Source organism: Mus caroli, chromosome 4, assembly GCF_900094665.2.
Source record: "Mus caroli chromosome 4, CAROLI_EIJ_v1.1, whole genome shotgun sequence".
Taxonomy (NCBI): Eukaryota; Metazoa; Chordata; class Mammalia; order Rodentia; family Muridae; genus Mus; species Mus caroli.
The window spans coordinates 118529938-118543602 of NC_034573.1; the positions used below are offsets into that span (position 1 = coordinate 118529938).

At 47.6% G+C, this 13665-nt stretch overlaps 1 protein-coding gene across 4 annotated transcripts in view; it reads left to right on the forward strand.

Annotated features, from left to right (window-relative positions):
* Phc2 (polyhomeotic homolog 2) overlaps positions 1-13665 on the forward strand; it is a 97332-nt gene that overhangs the window by 77701 nt on the left and 5966 nt on the right. For all 4 annotated transcript variants that reach the window (XM_021159386.2, XM_029476099.1, XM_021159387.1 and 1 more), the window contains 3 exons: positions 10347-10549; positions 11978-12107; positions 12769-12883. In XM_021159386.2, coding sequence (XP_021015045.1) covers positions 10347-10549; positions 11978-12107; positions 12769-12883 — 448 coding nt within the window. The remainder of the gene's footprint in view (positions 1-10346; positions 10550-11977; positions 12108-12768; positions 12884-13665) is intronic.

Below are 13665 nucleotides of genomic sequence, written 5' to 3' on the forward strand. Positions count from 1 at the left end.
TTAAAAAAAAAAAAAAAGAAAGAAAGAAAGACCTGACTCTCATATCCATGTGGTATCCCTCTGTCACAGGATTAAATAAACACTGAAGAAAGTAGTGTTTTCTGAGAGAAGCCATCAGAATTGACTTGTAAAAGTCATCTGGACCACGATGTTGGCAGGATGGACGGCTGAGCTGGGTGCCACCTTGTGCAGTCTGACCTTGCCTGCCGCTTGTTACCCTTGGTGATCCTGCAGTTAGAAGCCAAAAACTAAGAGTTATTAGTGGGCACGATTGCCTTTCCTTATTACCAGCCTGGGAGATAATTACAACGCTTACCAGAGATAAATGGAATTTTGAAAATCTTTCTTCCATGATTTATTTTTAGCATTTTAAACTGATTTTTTTCCCCACAGGCAAAGCCACTTCCTGGCTAAGTTGTTTCACCCCAACCCTTATATTCCTAGGTAGGGGTTCTTCCTTTGACTTGACTTACAAAACCTTCCTTTGGTTTCTGGGTTTCTCCTGCATTGTTTAGTGATGATCCCTAGGCTCTTTATGAAAGATGACATAGGAAGGAAATCTGGGGTTTGTCTTCTTGGCTTTTGGTCTTGTGCATTGGCTTGGCTCTCCCTGAAAGGAGAGCACTTCTGTTATGTTACAATCCTGTCAAAGCAGAGGTAAATAATGACACTTCGTGAGACAAGGCACAGGGTAAACCCTTGGTGGACAGACAAAGCATTGGAGAACAGGAACAGAGCCTCTGGCCTGGGTGATGTCAGCCTTAGTGAGAGTGAGGGCAGGGCCACTTCTGAGTGTTGTGCTTCATGCTTGTATTTAACTTCCTCTCTGCAGGCACGACAGGCATGGGCATACATGTCATAGTTGGGGACACTGCTTACAGGAGCTGACAGCACCACAGGCTAAGATTTAAACCCAGTGTCTTTCTGTTTTGCTCTTTACTCAGAACCAGGATTTCCCATACACTTAAATGCCTAGACACAGTAGAGACTGTGTGCCTAAAGCTATCACAGGTGGAGCCAGAATGAGCCCAGACCTGACCCAGAGCCAGAGTTCCCACTGGCCTGCCACCCTTGATCTCTAGCTTCGCCCTTGGTCCCAGATGCTGTATAAAATCTTAGTGTCTACAGACCACTGTGATGGAGACAAGCTGCGAGACCCAGAGCTGGGCTTTCGTTGTTAAGCAGAACAGACAAGGCTTTGCCTTGCCTCTGCAACCAGGACTAGCCAGCATTCCTGGTGCTAGAAGCCAGGACAGCCTGTTGGAAGTCACTTTGTGGTCCTACAGGAGCTAATTCCACTCCCACTGCAACCTCTTCATCTGAGCTCAGCCCATTGTGGCACTCAGCCTGAGAGCTAGGGAGCAGGTCAGGGCTCTGGGTGGAACACGCCCACTGCTCCCTTGTCCTCCACTGCATGGGGGAGGGTGACTGCTGCCTGATTTGATTGCTTCCCTCCTAGCTCTGGGTGACAGCTTGGAAGACATCCAGCTGTTTACAATTGAGCTTCTGCACACTCTAGCCTGTGATTTGGGGTGAGTCTGCCTCTGTCCTGAGAGACGGCATGAGAGTCAGCTGTACAGTAGTGGCTGCCAGGAGGGAGGGGTTGGTCCTCCAGCCAAGTTGTAGATAGAGACATTCAGCTCTTACCCAAAATACTGAGAAGCTCGTCTGCCCTCCTGGCCTGCTAACCTAGCCTCCATGAGGTCATCCTGAAGTGACACTCAGGCTGGCTTGAGGTCCCCTGGCTCAGCTACTTTCCCGTTCTGCTGGCCAGCTACCTCCCCCGAGGTCTGGATCCAGAGTTTGCTTCTGTGTCTGTGAATCTCCCTGCTGTGCTGGCACAGTAGCCAACAGGACCCTCTGTCACCGCCGTTTGTTCCTTCTCTAGAGAGAGTCTTCAGAACTGCAACAGCCATGGCTTGTGGCCTCCAGGTGACAGGCCTTCTGTCTTACAGCTCTGTCCTTAGAAGAACTGAAAAGGTTACAGGCCATTGACTCCTCTAGGACTCCGAGGGCCCAGTGTGGGAAGGAGCCTGCAATTTTCTCACCACGAAGAGCTCCTTTGGTATATGCCCTAGAATATACCATCTTCCAAATGACATTCACTTTTGCTTGAATTCTAAAAAGCACACCTGTAACTTGTGCCATCTGCATGGGAGATGCATGTGTGGTCATTGTCTAAATTTAGTGTAAAACTTGGTGGGAGAAATGACTCATCCTAAATTGTAGATGTGGGAGATATGGCGTTAACTAATGGTGTGTTAGGCCTGTTGAAAGATCATGTGCTACTTCCCTTCTGACAGGGATGCGGAGTGTAGCCTGGATCCTGCCTGCCCTGCTCCTTTTCCTATCAGTCCACGGCTCCCTCCCATCCGGGAGTCTCTCACCTAGATCGTTGCCAGTTCCCTACCCTGAGGTCCCAGACCACAGGTGACGCCTCAGCCTCCTTGTCATTTCCTGCCACCTCCCTCAAGTGCCCTCACACTGGTCCCAGCTAGTCATGCACAGCCCTCCCCTCCCTACCTGCTTCACCCTCGTAGCCCACTGCAGGGAAATGAAACTGCCTCTGCTCAGGTCTTTCATGACCTTCAGAGTTCTTCATGTTTCTGTGGCGGAACAGGCAACAAGAGCAGCCTAAGGGAAGAGGGCGTGTTTCGGTCACGTGACAGAGCAGGCATGGCGTCGGGGGCTGGGAGCCACTGGTCACATTGGAATGGTGCCAACCCGTATTCAAGGTGGGGCTTCCCACCTCCATTAAACCTCTCTGGAAACATGCTCACAACAAGCCCAGAGTTTAACTCACACTTGACTCTGCCTTCCCTCAGTCCTGAGGCCGAGTTGCCTTATCTGAAGAAGTAAGGCCTTTCAGCTGGATTTGGTCTGCCTGCCTGAGCAAACAGCTAACTCACAGCAAGATCTGAATGGTTGTAACCGCACTTGCTTTTTTAAAAGAGCGTTCACCCTGTAAATCTCTTTGTGGAGTGCCTAGATTGAACTCCAGCCCACCACTCCGACTCTGCCATGCCTGGCTTCTCTCTCTTGGGAAGGGACACCTCCCTCACTGTCACAGTGCCAGTAATTTCTTTGGGGATTTGAATATAAGTAAAGAGATTATGAAGGTTGGCCCCAGTCTTTTTCACTGGCCTAACCACTCTCCTTTCCTCTCCGGGACCAGCTGTGGCCTCCTGCTGTCTCCTGGATACAGGCTCAGCTTGCATCGTTTTGCAGGTGCTTCACATATTCTCAACAGGCTGGGCAAAAGAAAGCAGGGAGCAGCTTGGTGGCAGCGCTGACCCTGGAGCAAGTCTGCCAGAGTGGCTTGCTTGTTGAGCCAGGTTACCAGTTACTATCTCCTTAAATTCTTTGTTAATTTCATTAGCTTGTTCTCATGCTGTAGCCAGCCAAGACATCCGTTGTCAACCTTAGACTTCTACACTTACATACACACATGGGGAAAACCCCTCAGCATTCTGGTATAACATAGTTTATGTGTCTGTATGTGTTATCTGTAGATAGGAAGAACCTGGTTCTGAACTGGTCAGACTTTTGAAGGCTTGGACCAGCCTGAACTCTCTCCAGCCGGCTGGAGAGTGTCTTTGTAGGTGCCTTCCTGCCTCTGCATCTAGAGGTCATCCGACCTTGACAAGGTTCTGGATCTAAGTTGGTGCTCTCACTCTCCTGTGCTGAGGAAATCCTCTACAGTGAGATGGCAAGTGGACTAAAGAATAGTAGCTGTCATAAGCTGGTCTGCAGAAATGCCACTTCTATAATAGACACTAACTAAGCCACTCGCTGTCACAGCTTTAGAGAGTAGTTTTTTAATATCACCTATGACAGATCTCTTTGTAGTACCAAAGAGACCTATATTCTTTATGGTGATGAGCACTGACTTTATTCATAGTTATTATTTTATATTAGAATTCATTGCAGTTTAACAGGCCTTGAGCATGTATCGTATATTGGACATTGGGTTAGTCTCCTGGGGGGCGGGGAGGTAAACTGGGTCACAGCCCCTGTCTTTGTTAGCAGAAGTGACCAGTCTCAAAGAGAATGGGTTCAGAACTTGTAGCATAGACAGGGCCCCTGGGTAGGCTTTCCTGTTTGTTCCTTTGAAAGCTGTTTCTGCTGGAGCCTGTGAGTGAGATCAGCCTAGTTGCTGATCATATGCTAAGACTGGCACATACTAGTAGTCCAGTGTGGTCAACTTAATAGCAGTTGCAACCTGCCTCTTCCCAGTGCGGCTTGGCCTTCCGTTTCCCCTCCAGCCCCTGGAGCTAGAGGAGTACCCACCATTCTGTTGAGGTGCTCACTGTAGGAAGGCATCTGAGACCTGTGGGAATCCCCCTGGCAGAGCCTTCAGCCCAGGGAATTGGTGGAGCCACTGAAGAACTGAATTCCAAAGACAGGGTTCCTTTGTCTCTTTTCTTTGCCTCAGGCCAGCAGGGCGGGTTTCTGCAAGTTTCCCTGTCAAAGCGGCTCCCCAACCCGACCCCTCCCAACTGGCTGCAAAGCAGTCTGGGAGAGTGGGAAGCAGATTAAATTAATCTCAGTGTGCTGAGCATGGCAGGGGGTGAGACTGTTGGGTCATTCCAGAAATAGCCCAAACTCTTTGTTACCAGAGCAGGTGATGAGCTATAGGCCTTCCTGCTTGCAAAGCCGCACAGCTGTGAACCTTACTGTTCACAGAACACACACCCTTCGCTGCCCCTGGGGTTCTGCCTCCTGTAATCTGTCCCAGGATTATGATGGACACTAGAACTTCTGGTGTCAGCATGAAGGAGTTTATCTTCTTGTTATAAGACCTTAAGAAAAGAAAAGAAATGAAAAGTAAGTAAGAAAGAAAGAAAGAAAGAAAAAGCCTGGAGATTTGAGATCAGCCCTTGCTTCCCATCTGTAAGCACTGATGTGTAACTTCAGCAGATGACTGCCTGCAAGCCTGGCCTCCTCTGTTTCACAGGGTCCAGCAACAGGTACGGCTCTAAGACAGTAAGAAAGGGCTTGGAACAGGGCTAGAAAGAGCCCACAGAAGAGTAGCCGGAGCAGCTTGGGGCGAGTGTCAGTGACTCAGTGACGGTGGGTGGGCAGGGTGGCAAGGAGAGCACATTCCTTCCAGTTTATCCCATAATGAACACCAGCGCTTGGAAAGTACTCTCTTCCTCAGCCTGTGCTCGCAAGCCCCAAAGTGGCTGTTGAGAAGCAAACAGTAACCAGGTGCAGCGGTGCACAGCTGTGATCCAAGCACTGGGAGGCCGGCAGGAGCCCAGCAGGGCCAAGTCAGGAGGGGCTCAAGTTTAAGGCTGGCCTGAGCAACTAGGTGAGACCTCCTTCTCTAGATAGGGAGACAAATAATGAACCAAAAATAGCTTATGAGTGAGCTCTCTGAGATACACAATTGATGGTCGTGTTAAGGTAGCCCATGGAACAGGCTGAGAGGGCCAGGGCGGGGCATAATCCACCCACTGATGGAAACAGTCCCCAGACCCTGTCTAAGCCTGTGCTTGCTCAGTATAGACAGTGTATTAGATTCTGTCTCTGGTCTTAAGGAACATAGCCAGGGTTACTGGGCAGAAATTAACAAAGACAGATTTGTGCTCATTATGAAGAACTTGTACTCCCTAAGGTAGCAGTAGACTGCTCTGAGTTAGTTCTTCTGTTGCTAGAAGCGTTCAGACAGACAAATGGCTAAAAGTCACTGGACAGGGAGCACTGTAGAGAATGTTGTTGATAAGAGACTGGAGCTGGTCTTGTGCTTTTTCTGATCCACAGGGTGTTCAAATCCACACAGGCTGTTCCACTAAGCTGTAATTAGGAGGAAACAGCCATCAAATGTATCGTTCAGCTCTTATATTTGAACAACATTTGTCCATCATTTTAAATAAAATCTATATTTCTTTGTATATTTAAAATATTAGAACATAAGAGCAAGTAAAAACATAAAGTCTGTGAATAAACACAGACTTTAAAATTTAAAAGAGAAATTTAGTTTGATTGCTTGTGTTATTAGCTCCATCCTAGCTATTTCTATGTTGTAAATTCTTACATAGGTAGAAATCTTTATAAGTGATGCAAAGTTAGTTATAATTTCTTAATCTTTGTATTCTTAAATGTGTTGTATAGGCACAATGCCTGTCTAAGAGTAGCAATATTAATTTCAATTTTGTATCAATATAAGAAATTCATACCAAGCTGGGCAGTGGTGGCACACCCCTTTGATCCCAGCACTTGTGAGGCGGAGGCAGAGGCAGGAGGACTTCTTTTTTTTTTTTTTTTTGAGACAGGGTTTCTCTTCTCAGAAGTCCTCCTCACCGGGCGGTGGTGGCGCACACCTTTAATCCCAGCACTTGGGAGGCAGAGGCAGATGGATTTCTGAGTTCGAGGCCAGCCTGGTCTACAAAGTGAGTTCCAGGACAGCCAGGGCTACACAGAGAAACCCTGTCTCGAAACAAACAAACAGAGAAACCCTGTCTCGAAACAAACAAACAAAACAAAAAAAGAATACAAAGATTAGACCCAGTCCTTCTATAACTGCTATTACACACTGTCTTTAGATGATTAAACAATACAAGTTAAGGGCCAGATAGCAAATTCATGGTTCTGCGTTAATTATAAAAGGGTATTTTCAAGATATTTCAATTAGAAATGACTGAGAGTAGTCAAGGTTTAACAGTTCAGAAATGCTTTGCATAGTCTTCAAAGGCATCAGAAGTCCATAGAATATGACATTTAGGTCATTTCATTCATTCTTTTTCTTTTTTTTTTAAAGATTTATTTGTTATTATATGTAAGTACACTGTAGCTGTCTTCAGACACCCCAGAAGAGGGTATCAGATCTCATTACAGATGGTTGTGAGCCACCATGTGGTTGCTGGGAATTGAACTCAGGACCTTCAGAAGAACAGTCAGTGCTCTTAACCACTGAGCCGTCTCTCCAGCCCTCATTATTTCTTTTTAAAGATTTATTTATTTATTTTATGTATGTGAGTATACTGTAGCTGTACAGATGGTTGTGAGCCTTCATGTGGTTGTTGGGAATTGAATTTTTAGGCCCGCTGTTCACTCCTGTCAGCCCTGCTCGCTCAGTCTTTGCTAGCTTTTGCCCAAAGATTTATTTATTACTATACATAAGTACATTGTAGTTGACTTTAGACGCACCAGGAGAAGGTGTCAAATCTCATTATGGGTGGTTGTGAGCCACCATGTGGTTGCTGGGATTTGAAATCAGGACCTTTGGGAGAACAGTTAGTGTTCTTACCCACTGAGCCACCTCACCAGCCTCAGGTCATTTCATTATTAAAGATCACTTGACTAGAGACACTGTCTGCTCCAGACGGCACCCCTTTCTTGAGCATCAGTGGAGTTGCTCCAGTTGTAGCAAGACAGCCATTAGGCAAGAATTGCCTCAGTTCATCTACAGACAAAAGTGTTCTCCAAGAAAAGGACACACTATGTCACACATAGTCAGAATAGCTCTGACTATGGCTCTGCCAAGACAGGGTAAGCAGTCCTTCAGAATTCTGTCAGATGATCTCCTGGTCCAGAAGGCTGAAGACTGATGCTCCAACATTTTGAAGATTGAGGTAGTCAGATGTCTCTACAAATTAGTTACGTTTTGGAAGCTATGTTTTTTGTGCTTCCTATATTTTCAGGTAATATTTAAGTCATTCTCGGATTTCTGACGAGGTTGAGAACTGGTTGTAGTCTCATAGCCAACTCAAGCTGTTTAGCATTGAGAGAGATGATATAGATTTGAGAGGATGGTTTCCAGATGGTATATAATCTAAAACCAGGACATAAGTCAGGTAGAGAATTGTAAGCCTTTTAAGTTAGGATAGATGGTAGAGGGCTTTATCTCATAGACAAAATTGATGTTTGGGTGTTAAGTGTATCATACTTTACAAATTACATAATTGTAAGAGTTGTGCTCAATTTATATCTGAGAGAAAAGAGCCTTTTAATTGTGCAATAAGGGGGAAATGTTGTAGGTTGCCATGGTGTTGTTTGTATTTGATGCTAATTCTACTTCCTCAAGAGGGGCTGCCCCAACAAGGAGTAGATCACATACTCAGGCGGTTTTCTGTGGACCTTCTCCCCATTTTAACAGGACAAATAAAGGCGAAAGCCTGTGTTTGGGCAGGGGAAGGGAAAGGTGGGGCTGGAGGTTTTAGAGAGGAGAGAGAGGAAGGAGGAGGGGGAGACAAGGAGACAGAAGAAGACAGAGGAAGAGGAGATGGGAGGAAGATGGAGCAGAACCACATGGCCTGGAGGAGCTACGAGTAGCAGGGACCCCATAGCTGGGAACAGAGTAGAGCACTGGTTGATCTGCCCAGTCTAGGCGCGCAGCTGATAAGTACTATGACTCAGCTGTGTGTTCTTTACACGGGCTTATTGGGGTTGGAGATTTATTACATCATAAAATTTTGTGGGTTTTCTCCCCATTTCTAAACACTTTAACTGATTAAAAAGAATAATTCTAGACAAGAGAATTTCCAACTGGGTGTTGTGGCCCACACCTTTAATCCCAGCACTCAAGAGGTAGAGGCAGGAGAATCTCTGTGAGTTTGAGGCCAGCCTGGTCTGTACAGTGAGATCGAGGACAGTTAGGACTGAATATGAAAACTTTATCTCAAAAATCCAAAGCAAAAGAAGAAATAAAAAAAGAAAAATCGAACTGTCTCTAGTTTTCCACAGAAAAGCTAAACCTGATAACATTTATTTCACATTAACACAAACACTGAAAGGATATTTTTAAACTTGCTGGTGTGGCTTTGAGTCAAACAAAATTTAAGATTTTAAAAAATTATTTGTGTGCGCGCGCACGCACAAGCACACATTAAAGTTGTGGTGTGGAGGTCAGAGGACAACTTTGAGGTTTGTGTTCTCCACATTAGGATCTAAGCGTCAGACTCCGGTCAGAAGGCTGGAAGACACTGACACCCACTGAGCCCCTCACCAGCCACCTCTCCTGGGTGCCTTCTGCTCAGCTGTTCCTCACTAGTGTCTGTAGGAACAGGCACCAAAGACAATGTTTGCATAGCCTGTACTTGGTCAGATGGAAAGGTTGGTCCTGGTGTTCTCAATCAGGAGTGCTGTAAGAAAGGGAAGCAGAAGTCAGAGGTGTGCTGAAGCCCAGCTAGAAATCGTTACTAAAGTGCTTATGTTTTTATTTCCTTGTGTGCATGATTTTCCATTTCCTGGGAATATTTTGGGTTCTTATAATGAAATAACATCTTCTTAGGAAGTGTTGTACAAAAATTACCTAAGTAACAATAGTTACTGCAGTTACTTTTATTATTTTAATAGTGTTTTAACTTTGTCATATACCACTGGTTTATGCTTAATAGTAATAGGCTTATTGCAGTAAAGAAACAGCTTTTTCCGCATCTCTCTTTTAGGAAGTTCCAGGTTAAAGGTACCTCAGCTCACTGAGCACTTGGTGGTGACAGAAAACAGCCTTGGGAAAGGGACTGGGGAGAGGGTGTGACACATCACTGGCAGAAGGGGAGGAGGCTGGTCCTGATGGGCATGGGAAGGGCCCCATCCCACTCTCCAGAGCATTGTGTTGAATTTTCCAAAGGACAGGTTAGGAAGGCTGTCCACAGAGAGATGGAGGGAGTATAGTTTGCGGAGGGCTGGGTGGAGTGGAGTGTACACTGCACTCTGAGCAAGAGGTCTGAGTAAAAGCAGGAGTCAGCAGAGCAAAGTGGCGGCAGTGCCAACAGCTTTAGCATGGGAGAAACAAAATCACCCTGTAAGTCAGTGCGGTGGCCTCCTAAGGAGGCGCTGCTGGGGTCTCTGCCTCCCGGTTCCCTGGGCGTCCATTTCACAGTGCTGTTAAAGTCCGACCCTCCAAGGAATCTCATAGAAGGTTCCTTTAACCTCTCTCCACCAAGCTGCTCTGTGATACCATGAGCCTATGTTTAGCGGAGCTTCTTGATTTGGCTTTAAATATCTTGGTCACTATTTGGAATTCTCTGTAAACTGAGTGTTGCTCTGTCTAACCCAGTACTGGCTGAAATTTTACCTCCTCAGGGGCAGAATTCAGGCCTCGTCCACCTGGTTAGATCTGTCTTGAAAAGAATATTTAAGAAATGCTGCTGGGTGCAAAGCCAAATTATTGTAAAACTGATCGCATTCACACTGGGCAGTGCGACCGTTAGCGCTGCAGCACTTGCCAGTGGGTTGTGGGGCTGGGGACTGCCTGGTTGGTGCTGTGGCTTGGGTGTGCACTGTGAGTGCTGGTTGTTCATCTTCAAGTTGGCCTCTGTTCTGATTAAACTAACTCTCTCTCTCTCTCACTCTCTCACTCTCTCTCTCTCTCTCTCTCTCTCTCTCTCTCTGTCTCACAGAGACAGGGCAGGGCATTGTTCATGCACTGACCGACCTCAGCAGCCCCGGCATGACCTCAGGGAACGGAAACTCTGCCTCCAGCATCGCCGGCACTGCCCCCCAGAATGGTGAGAATAAACCACCACAGGCCATTGTGAAACCCCAAATCCTGACGCATGTTATCGAAGGGTTTGTGATCCAGGAGGGGGCGGAGCCTTTCCCGGTACGGACTACTTCTTTTCCCCTCTTTTTTTTTAAAAGTATATTTTGGATGTGTACTAGAATATTTTTACAATTCCATGTAAAATTTCTGAAAATGTGAACAGTTTGTTCTTCCCTTGCTAATTCCCCTATCTCCAGATGTTAGAGTAATTTCTCTCTAGGACTGAACCGACTTGGTGATCAAGGCTAATTGATAAGACAAGACCCCTTGGTTACAAGTTTATGCACACAGGTTCAGCTGTACTCCTGACTGGTGACCTGAGACCCCTTAAATAGAGGGACTTAGTTCCCCTGGGGATATTTGATGAAAAACAGTGGGCTTTGGAAAATTAGACTTTATTGTTTTCAATGCCAAAACATGAACAGCAAAACTTTGGCCAGTTAGCAAAAGGAACTTGTTAGTACAGAGTTCTGACATGTTAGAAATCAAAATGGTGGCATGGGAGTGCGATCTGAGATGTGCTTTCTGGGAGCAGACCTTGAAAAGACAGCGAGTGAGCTGAAGGGGCCTTCACACAGGGCCCTTTCAGGAGGGTTGTGTGGATTGGAACCCCCACCCTCCTGGGGACTCATGCTTTGGATCCATGGTTTTATAAGTCGCCACAAGACTTAAGTGGGATTCCTGCCTGCAGTGGACGAGTCTCGGTGAACCACCAACAGACAGGCACATTTGTGGCCTCTCTTTCTGAAAGTTGATCCAATGGCTGATCTCCTGGGAGCAGCTTACTGTATAAGGAGCTAGCTCTGGTCCCTGCCCCCTCTCTACTCCATTCGGTTCTCCTCCTACCTGTGGAGAAACACTGGAAACCCCTGAGCCTGCAGCGTGAAGGCAGATAGAACTGCAGCTCACACCATCCTGGAGCCATACTGCTACTCTGTGAGCTGGCCACCAGTTACCCAAACAAAGCAAGGGCCAAAGAGAGGCAAAGCTGGCCTTGGGGGTTTGCTGGCCACAGGGCATGTCCTCTGTGGCTGGGGTCAGTGTGTCCTGCTCTCCCATGTGGCTGCCTGAGCCTCTGGCTTGGCTGTGGTCAGTTATAAAACAGTATGAAATCAAATCAGGGCGCTGAGTCTCTTATGATTACTTTCACATGTAGCCATGCCCTCCTGGTGTCCTCTAAGTATAGGACCTGGCACCTAGTTGGGGAACGGTGAGGAAAATGTGATATCTCCCCTTGGGCAGACCTGGGCAGAGACTACCTCTGACCTCTTGAGCTGTCGCTGTACTCTGTGCCCACTGCTTCTTGCTTTGGGAACCAAACAGTAGAACAGAGCCTTGAGTGGAGCATCCTTGGATGGTGGCATGCAGGTGGCTTGGAGGGGTGGGGCTGATATCTGCCTGGTTACTTTGTACCTGTAATATAATGAGGCTGCATTACAGGGAGTCTAGATTCTAACCCTTGGGGCCTCCTTGTCACCTGTCCTCTAGGTGGGACGCTCGTCCCTGCTGGTAGGGAATCTCAAGAAGAAGTATGCACAAGGGTTCTTGCCTGAGAAGCCTCCACAGCAGGACCACACCACCACCACCGACTCAGAGATGGAGGAGCCCTACCTGCAAGGTACGAGCTACAGTCACGTTCAGGGGCGCAGGTCTCCTGGTATAGGCGGAAGGACAGACCTTACACTTCTCCTTTCTCGGTATCTGGAAGAACCCTGACCAGGACTAAGTAACAGCCTTTCCCACTGAGCATTTCACTAGCAAGCACCCTTCAACCTCTGTCTCTGTAGAACAGGGACAGGAGAAATAAGAGCCTTCGTTTTCTGCCTCTCCGGCAACCACACGGCTTCCGATTCACTTCCTGCAGTGGCCGTTGCCAAGTTCTAGAATGAGAGTAAGGTAGCACCAGTCAGGGTGCCCCAACCCCATTGCTGGCTCAAGAGCCTGACTCTGAGGTGGGATGACTCGAAGGCCATGGGCAGGCAAGAACTACGTTAGGTCGTGTGAGCCTTCTGCTTCTTTCATGGAGAGGGAGAGGGATGCTGACCCTGCCCATGTCTGCTGTGCCCTGGCTCAGTGTGCAGGATCCATCACGAAACACGCTGTGCAGCTCCAGTGGGAGACCTAACCTTGCAAAGGCAGAGGCAAAGCCTGTCATCTTTTGAGTGGATGCCTCTGGGTGCCACACCCCAGAGACATGAAGGGGCAGGATAGGGAGCACCTGTGCCGGTCTAGAGCCTGTCACAATTTCACCCACACTCAGTCATTTCCATACTTTACAGAATCCAAAGAGGAGGGCACTCCCCTCAAACTCAAGTGTGAGCTCTGTGGACGGGTGGACTTTGCCTACAAGTTCAAGCGTTCCAAGCGCTTCTGTTCCATGGCTTGTGCAAAGAGGTGAGTGTCTGAGCCCCGTTGCCGTGCCCCGCCCCTGTCCTGTCCCTAGGGTTGTACCTAGTGTCCTTCTTCCATAGTCATCAAACCTTGGATGCTGTAGCTCATCCATCCTCCGTTCCCTGGCCTGCCTGGTTAAGGCACTGTATTCAAGTGCACCAGGTGGGTGCACATGGCCCAGGAAACCAGGAGAAGGGAGTGCTATGAGAGAAAGAACTGCTATCCAAGCACAGAAAGCAGTCCACTAGCTGTGCCCCAAGAACTAGCATAGCCCAGAGCCATGGCAAGCTTTTATCCAGCCTGGAAAATTGATGATGATAAAAAACCCTCTGTGTCTGTTGAGAAGTTACTCCAAGGGTGGGCATGGTGCTGCAGAGCTGTAATCCCAGGACTTGAAATCCTGATGCAGGACTGACTCAAGAATGAAGTTAGAATCCACTGTACAGTAGGGGCTACCTGAGGAGACTTTGTCTCAACCCAAAACAAGGAACAGGCTGGCAGACAGCTAGACAGAGAGACTTGGTACTGGTCAGAGGAGTGTCTCAGCGTCTCTGTTAGCAGCCATGACTGCTGTCAGCATTGTCTGTAATTGTGCCCTCTATCCGGGCTGGAAAACTAAGGCATGAAGGAGCGCTTGTGCACAACGCAGGCAAGCCAGCTGATGAGGGCTTTAGGCTCACACGTGCCCTGTGCCCTTTGTAGGAGCAGCTCTGCCTTGAAAGCCGAGAGCCCGAAAAGAACCCTGTAGGTTTCATGCAGGGTGTTGTGTGTGATGCGCTGGAGTC